Source organism: Cebus imitator, unplaced genomic scaffold (genome assembly GCF_001604975.1).
Source record: "Cebus imitator isolate Cc_AM_T3 unplaced genomic scaffold, Cebus_imitator-1.0 Scaffold216, whole genome shotgun sequence".
Classification (NCBI taxonomy): Eukaryota; Metazoa; Chordata; class Mammalia; order Primates; family Cebidae; genus Cebus; species Cebus imitator.
The window spans coordinates 1,684,494-1,692,910 of record NW_016107531.1 but is presented as its reverse complement, the minus strand read 5'-3'; the positions used below and the strand labels follow the sequence as shown (position 1 = coordinate 1,692,910).

The window sequence follows — 8,417 nt, the reverse complement described above, 5'->3', positions numbered from 1 at the left end:
AAAAAAAAAAGAAAACAAAAACCACACACACACACACACACACGCACGCATGCACACACACACACACATTAGCTGGGTGTGGTGGGGCACATGCCTATAATCCTAGCTACTTGGGAGGCTGAGACAGGATAATCGCTTGAACCCAGGAGTCAGGGTTGCAGTGAGCTGAGATTGCACCACTCCACTCCAGCCTAGTCAATAGAGTGCGACTCCGTCTCCACAAAAAACAAATTACAATGGAGCTGTTTTCAAGTAGGTATCTGGTTCTGGTCCGAGTATGTATTGTTCATTTGGCAAATTTCCCATCCGTAAGTGTTCATTTCAAATGCTGCTTCTTTATATAGCTTTCCTTGATACTTCCTTTTCCCACAATTCATTTATAATAATAATTATTATTCTTTTAGTAACAGGGTCTCACTCTGTCACCCAGGCTGGAGTACAGTGGTACAATCAAGACTCACTGTAGCCTCAATCTCCTGGGCTTAAGCAGCCTTCCTGCCTCAGAGCTTATTTATTATTTGTCTGGGTTATCAGTCTCTGTTTACTTACCACATTGCTATACTATCTGTCTCTCCTCTGTTCAGTCAAGTTCCCCAAAGGCATTTTGAAAAGTTACCTAATACTTGTGATTATGAACTGGAAATGGAGGTAAAAGTCCTTGCTCCATTTTTACCATTGGGCTTTGTGAAGATTAGATGAGTCATATATTAACAGTGTTTTACAAACAGCAAGTGGCAGATGGGTGTTTTCCCCTGTCCATTTTAGCAAACCAGTTAAGCAGCCATTGTCCTGATCATCTGTGTGGCATCCCCACACTGATATGTCCTGAATTCCCCAGTAAGAAAAGTTCACTATTATTCTTCAACTTCTTCAGCACGAGAACCTTCCTTTCGGTGTATTCTTCACTCTCTTTACTGAAGTTCGTGAGCTATGACTGCTTCTGTGCAAGTGGGCTGTCTCATGGCTGCATCCTCTGTGGCCCCAGAGGCTGAAGATGAAGGAACCAGATAGGGCCAGCCCAAAGCAGCCTAGGGCTCTCTAATGCATCAGACATGGCTTGAGTTTGGGATTTGCAGACCCAGGTCTCAGGAACTGCACTTTGAAGCTTACGAACTTCGGTAAGGAGAGGCTTCCCCAGGTGCTGGGCAGTCATTGTCCCACTCCTTCCATTGCATGATGGGGCTTTTGAACACTGGCCTACATCAGTCTGATGGACATGGTAGGTCTCTCGTTCCATGTCCTTGTACAGACCATCGAGGTCTGAACACCTTGGCCAAAGGCACTCCAACCCTGGAGCTTCTGTTTATTCCCCTTCTTGGGCTTAGCCATTGACCTCCAATCCCAGAAGCACTGGGCCCTGGCAGCTAGACTCAGGGGTGCTGCCAACACCATATAGAACAGTGGGCTAGGTAGCTTTGGTGGTTAATTTCCAAGTGTGAAATTCTGTGAAAATGATAAGATTCAACCTTTCCACCTCTGTGATGCAGGGCAGGCAAACCCTAAAATTGGTGCTTAGCCCTGGAGGGTACTTGGCTTTGCCCAGAAGAAGATTCAAGGGCGAGCTGGTTGGGTTAGACAACAGCTTTTATTGAAGTAGCAGTGTACAACAGCAGCAGCAGCAGAGATTTTGCTCCTTACAGCGTGGGGCTTACCCCATAGGCATTGTGCCCAGAGCAACTCAGAGGCAGTTCATATTTATATGTGTTTTTAGTTACATGCAAATAAAGGTACAGATTATGCAGAAATTTCTGGAAAAAGGATCATTGTCATGGAAAGGGGTGGTAATACCCAGGTGTTGCTATGGCAATGGCAGACTGACATGGCACACTGGTGGGCGTGTCTTATAGAATGCTGCTTCTGCCTCGTCCCTGCTTTAGCTAGTCCTCAAATTGGTCCAGTATCCAAGCTCCACCTCTGGAGTTGAGTCCTGCCTCCTACCTCATATGTATGAAACAGCCTTTTAAAATCCTTAGTTCTGCCCAGGATTTGGCACACCATAGATGTGCCACTTAGGATGCTTCCTTTTAGTTTTCCAGTTATCCACTCTGTTTAGCTTCTTCTGGTTTATTTATTTTCCTGTATTTTCTTTCATTTTAGCTTTTGAATCGAAAAGACAAGACTACCTTTGAGAAATTGGACTACCTGATGTCGAAAGAAGATAATTACAAGCGGACACGAGAATATATCCGAAGCCTGAAGATGGTTCCAAGTATTCCCTATCTAGGTAGGAGTTTGAATTGGCTTATTATTTTTTAAGAAAACTGCTCTGTGCCAAATAAGATGTTTTTACAGTTTCTACTTGAGAAATTTCCAGGAAGCGACAGGGGCCATAGATAAAGAGGCAATTGGTTGGGTCCTTGGGTTGGAACAAGCTGTTGATACTTCCCAAGGATGGAAACCTGGATGAGGGTGATACACAAGGGATGTTCTGCTTTTTAAATAGAAGACCTGTGAGCCCCCAGCTTCCCCAGGCTGCAGCCCATATGGGTCACAGTGACAGTGATAAGACTCTTACTGTTTCCTCCACATTCTCCTGAACTAGGGGACGTCAGGCACAAACCCTCTGTTCTGGTTCACTGGGCATTATTAGTATATTTCATATTTGGACAAATAAAATTATAGTAATGCTTATTAATTTTTCTGGTTAGAAAATAATGCATGTTAATTGCAAGGAATTAGGAAGAGAAAAAAGTTAATATCATTTGTTATCTCACCTAAAGATATTTGCTTCATATGTTATTCATTTGGGCATATCTAAAATATGTATGTTTCCTCTATCCTAAAAATGTTGTCTTTATCTTAAAAATGTTACCTACTTTCTGATACTATGACTCAGTCCCATCAGATGGATTTGTCAAACTGGAATCTGCTCTCCAATATTGACCCTTTAAGGCAGCAGTCCTCAACCTTTTTGGCACCAGGGACCAGTTTCCTGGAAGACAGTTTTTCCGAGGATGGAGGGTGGTTTGGGGAGAATGGTTTCAGGATGAAACGGTTCCAGATAATTATTCTGATAAGACACACACAACCTAGATCCATCACATGTGCAGTTCCCAGTAGGGTTCGCGCTTCTATGAGAATCTAATGCTGCCACTGATGTGATGGGGTGGAGCTCAGGCAGTAATGCTTGCTAACCTGTCGCTCACCTCTTTCTGTGTGGCCCAGTTCCTAATAGGGAGTTGGGAACCCCTGATTTAAGGCGTTTCTACATTTTTGCTATTAAAATGTCTCAGTGAATATCCTTATTACAAAAACTTTCTACATGTAGTTATGATTATTGCCTTGTGATAAATTCCTAGAACTGTGCGTGGCTTCAAAATGTATGCAGAAACGTGTGCCTTTTCATGTGTATTTCCAAAATGCACTCCAGAGAAGTTGTGTCAATTTGTATTTTCATCAGAAGGGGATGAAATTGCCTGTTTCTCCCACATTACAAATACTATGCTTTTTCATGTTTATGTTTCTTTTTTTTTTCTTTTTCTTTCTTTCTTTTTTGTCTTTGCCAATTTGATAGGTGAAAAATACTTCTTGTAGTTTGGATGTCAGGATTATGCTAATTTTATGAAAAAGATCTTTTGATCGTTTATGGTCTAAAATAATTTTAATAACAAGAGAAATCAAGATTATATAGAAGTGACTCCGGATATTTGCAGGGGATCTCGTGTAATTTTTTAGAGTTACATTTTTGACAACTTTAAAATTTTCTTTCATTAACATTGTTTATTTAGAGTTTCTAATTCTTTTAATTAAAAATTAATTAGAATTTTTAATTCTTTTAAAGCCAACTTGGAAAATTTGTTCTTTAGTAGAAAATTGTCCATTTGATCCAAATTTTCAATATCATTAATATAGTTTTTTCCTTAATTTTTTATGATACAGTATTCTCTTATAAATTTGAACATATCTGTATATATATATACACACACACTAAATACTAAAGCAAATATAGCCATATATATACTTGATATGCAAGTATATAAATATATATTTATATATAAATATAGCCATATATACATACGTTGCTATATTTGCTTTAGTGTTTCTAATAGTTTGTATTTTTTGTTTTCTTTCTTTTTTAAAACTTACCTCCTTGCCAGAGATTTGTCTGTTGGTCTTTCCAAAGATTAAATTTTGGATTTGTTTTCAGTCACACTGTCTTTTTGCTCTTTAGTTTACTATATTTTATCAATCAAGGATGTGCATTTTCTTTTCACATTTTAACAGTTCTGAAATTGGAATACATCTTGCAACTAATAATAAAGCATTGTGACACTGTTTAATTGACAGCAGTTTTTCTTAGTGATACATTAAAAAAAAGACACACTTGAATAGGTGACATCTTAAACGTGATGAAATGTGGACCTTCCATGTTTGTTTTTTACAATTCATCTCTCCTATTTTCCTTAAGTTGTTTAAGTTGTTTTGCCATTTCTGTTAACTACTAGAGTTGAATTATTGGTTCATTTGTGTATATGTTATTTTTTACTTTCATATAGAAAACAGTTAAGGCTATAAATTTTCCTCTAATTGCTACTTTTGTTGCATCCTACATGTTTTGGTGTGTAATGGTTTCAGTGATATTCTTTAGATACTCTATAGTTTTAATTTTTCTTTAATGCAAATATTTAAGAGAGTCATTTTTTAATTTTCAAGGGCTTAGGCTTTTGTTTTTATTTTTAAAACAGTTTATAGAAATACATAATCCATTTAAAGTGTACAATTCACTGGTTTTTAGTAATATTCACAGTTGTGCAAACCATCACCACAATCACTTTTAAAGAATTTTTTATCACTCCATAAAGAAGCCCCATGCCCACCAGCAGTCATTATCATTTCCTCATCCTACTGCTAATGGGTGTGGGGCTTCTTTATGAAGTGATAAAGTCAGCCTTAGGCAACTATTAATCTACTTTATGTCTTCACAGGTTTTCCTATTCTAGAAATTTCATCTAAATGGAATCATACAATATGGTGTCTTTATGACTGGCTTGTTTCTCATAGCATCATGTTTTCAAGGTTCATCCATTTTAGAGCATGATCAGTACTTCATTCCTTCTTATTGCCAAATAATATTCCGTTGCACAGATGCACCACATTTTATTTATCCATCTGTTTTTTAGACAGGGTCTGGCTCTTTTGCCTAGGCTGGGGTGCAGTAACATGATCTTGGCTCACTACAGCCTTGAACTCCGAGGTTCAAGCGATCCTCCAGCCTCAGTCCCCCAAGTAGCTGGGATTACAGGTGTACACCAACATGTCCAGCTTTTTTTTTGTATTTTTTGTAGAGATGAGGTTTCACCATGTTGCCCAGGCTTGTCTCAAACCCCTGAGCTCAAGCAATCTGCTTGCCTTGGCCTCCCAATATCCATTTATTTGATAAACATTTGAATTGTGTCCATTCTTTGACTATTATAAATAATACTTTTATGAATGGCTTAGGTTTTTAAAAACATAGTTGTCTCTAATTTTTGAGATTTGTTTTGTGGCTTAATATAAGATCGGTTTTTATAATGTTTCATGGTGCATGTTTGAAAAGAAGGTGTAACGTCTCAAATTAATCTTATAATTGCATTGTAATGTTCAAATTATGAAATTTTGACAACTTGGTCTATCCAGGAATATTATTGAGTGAGAACATGTGATAGTTGTCTTTCTGTGCCTTGCTTATTTCAGTTAACATAATGACCTCCAGCTGCATCCATGTTGCTGCAAATGACAGGACTTCATTCTTTTTATGGCCAAATTATATAGCATTGTGTGTGTGTATATGTAGGGGTGTGTGTGTGTGTGTGTGTGTGTGTGTGTATCACATTTTCTTCATCCATCTGCTGATAAACACTTAGGTGGATTCCATATCTTGGCTAAGGTGAACACTGCTGCAATAAACATGCAGGTGCAGGTATCCCTTTGACATACTGATTTCTTTTCCTTTGGATAAATACCCAGAAGTGGGATTGCTGAATTGTGTGGTAGTTCTATTTTTAGTTTTTTGAGCAGTCTCTATACTGTTTTCCATAGTGGCTGTACTAACATGCATGTCCACCAGCAGTGTGTAGTTCCCTTTTCTCCACATCCTCGCCAGCATGTTAACTTTTTGTCATTTTAATAATAACCATTGTGACTGGGCCAAGATGATATTTCATTGTGGTTTTGATTCATTTGTGTTTATTTTATAAATCTTTGACTATAGTTTAGATTTTAATATTTTATTTTTTTGAGTTGCAATTTCATTCTCATTGCCCAGGCTGGAGTGCAGTGGTGCTGTCTTGGCTCACTGCAACTTCCGCCTCCCAGGTTCAAGCAATTCTCCTGCCTCAGCCTCCTGAGTAGCTGGGATTATAGGTGCCTGCTGCCACGCCCTGCTAAGTTTTATATTTTTGGTAGAGACGGGGTTTCACCATGTTGGCCAGGCTGATCTTGAACTTCTGACCTCAGGTGATCCACCTGCCTCAGCCTCCCAAAGCGCTGGGATTACAGGCGTGAGTCATGGCACCCAGCCGAGATTTTAATATTTTAAGTTGCCTTGATTTAGTCATGATTCGTAAAAACAGCATTTAGTTGGACCCTGCATGAGAAACCTTGCTTTTTAGTAGGGGAATATACCACTTTCACATTTGTTTCACCTTATGCCATATAATTGAATTCTATTTCCTTCTTTTTTCATGCTTTTGTACTGCAGTGTCTTTCTACTTGGTTACTGGCAAATCCCCATCTCAGGTCTACAAATGGAGGGCACGTTGCTGTGCACAGCTCTCAAGTCCATTCCTACCACACGTGAGGCTAGTCAATTGAGAGATAGCATTCATGGTACTATGGTGAGGATAGCCTAGTGCAGCCCACTGGTTCCACTAGCAGAGGTGTTCCAGGGTCATTAAAGATGGCCTCTTTTCTCAAATAAGGATGATCATGAGAGCTGCTGTGCATTGTTTGCTTTCTGTGTGCCTAGCACTTTGCTAGGCATTTGAATGCATCATTTCATTGAATGCTCACAATGGCCCAGTGAATAAGCAGGCAGTGAGAGGTTGCCTAAGGTCACATAACTGGAAAGTAACAGAGCCAGGACTGGGCCCAGATGGTCTGGCTATAAGCCCTAAGCTCTTGACACTGCCCTCTCCTGACTCCCCACCCTATTCAGGTCATTACTTTCCTACCCACCCTTGTGGTTACCACCTGTGTTCTCTGGCTGTTTATAACTTGTAGGTGGCCCCCATCACACTGTGTGAAGGGGATGAATTATTGCTACTCTTTGTTGTGACATTCTCTATTGTAGGACCATAAAGCAGTGCAGCCTTGGGCTTCTAAGGGCATTGGTCAGCCGGGGTGCCAGCGCTCCGGCTTCTTGCCACTCAGAGTTTCTTGACAGATGCAGCCTTCCATATCCTTGATCACCTCGTCTCAGCTGCTGCTTCTTAGCAGGTGCTTCCCAAGAGGCTCCATGGAGGCCTCCATCCTCCTGCATCCTTCCTGCTTCTTATTCTAAGTGAGTCCAACTGAACTGCTGTGCCCTTATCCCTTAAGTCTTATAATTATTCTCCCCTCCCCTTAAACCAGGTGGACTACATTTCTCATATTGCATCAGAATGACCCTGACATACACAAGTCAGAGGGAGAGAAGAGGTGACTGCCACCTGGTCTCTGTTATTGAACTGTGTATGAGGGTTTGCCATGGGGCGCCATAGTTTCCTTAAAAAAGAATGAAGCAAGACCTCTTGAGGTATCTAGTAGTTCCACCTACATGCGTGTCTGGTTGCCTTGGACATACCCTACCCAAATCCAGGTTTTGTATTCTTGAAAACCCAACCTGTCCCAGGGACAGATTTATTTATTTAAAGAGGAGTAGTTACATAATTCCTGGAAAGTACAACATAGGAAAAACTATTTGAAAGCATTTGTTTTTATCTCCAGCAAAGTCCTCATTGTAGGTCTTTTCCCCCTTGGGGTGAGAGAAGGCTGTTTTCCGGAAGGAACTGTAGGTCAGTCCCAGATATTTCAAGCTGCTTTGTTACTTCTGTTGCTTGAGACCTTGAATGCTGCTTCAGCAGTTATTTGCCTCTAATAGCAAATGTGGAGGAGCTTTATTTTTGTAACAATTCTTTTAACCTTCTGTGGAAGATTCTGTATGCTGACTGGGCTCCTGTGATTACTCACATATGTGTCTCTTTGCTCCATGTAAAGATGCCTTTATGTAGTACTAACCTTTGTTACTAACCGTGTGAGTGTGATTCTGACTCCTTTTTTTGCCCCCCATTTATTTATTTTATTGCATTTTAGGTTTTGGGGTACATGTGAAGAACATGCAAAATTGTTGCATAGGTACACACGTGGCAGTGTGATTTGCTGCCTTCCTCCCCATCACCTACATCTGGCATTTCTCCCCTTGCTATCTCTCCCCAGCTCCCTACCCTCCACCGTCCCTC

The 8,417-nt window shown here is 40.0% G+C and overlaps 1 protein-coding gene across 10 annotated transcripts in view; it reads left to right on the top strand.

The window, feature by feature from the left end:
- Positions 1 to 8,417, top strand: part of RALGPS1 (Ral GEF with PH domain and SH3 binding motif 1) — a 379,879-nt gene that overhangs the window by 205,484 nt on the left and 165,978 nt on the right. For all 10 annotated transcript variants that reach the window (XM_037745920.1, XM_037745926.1, XM_037745923.1 and 7 more), the window contains one exon: positions 2,098 to 2,224. In XM_037745920.1, the coding sequence (XP_037601848.1) occupies positions 2,098 to 2,224 (127 nt within the window). The remainder of the gene's footprint in view (positions 1 to 2,097; positions 2,225 to 8,417) is intronic.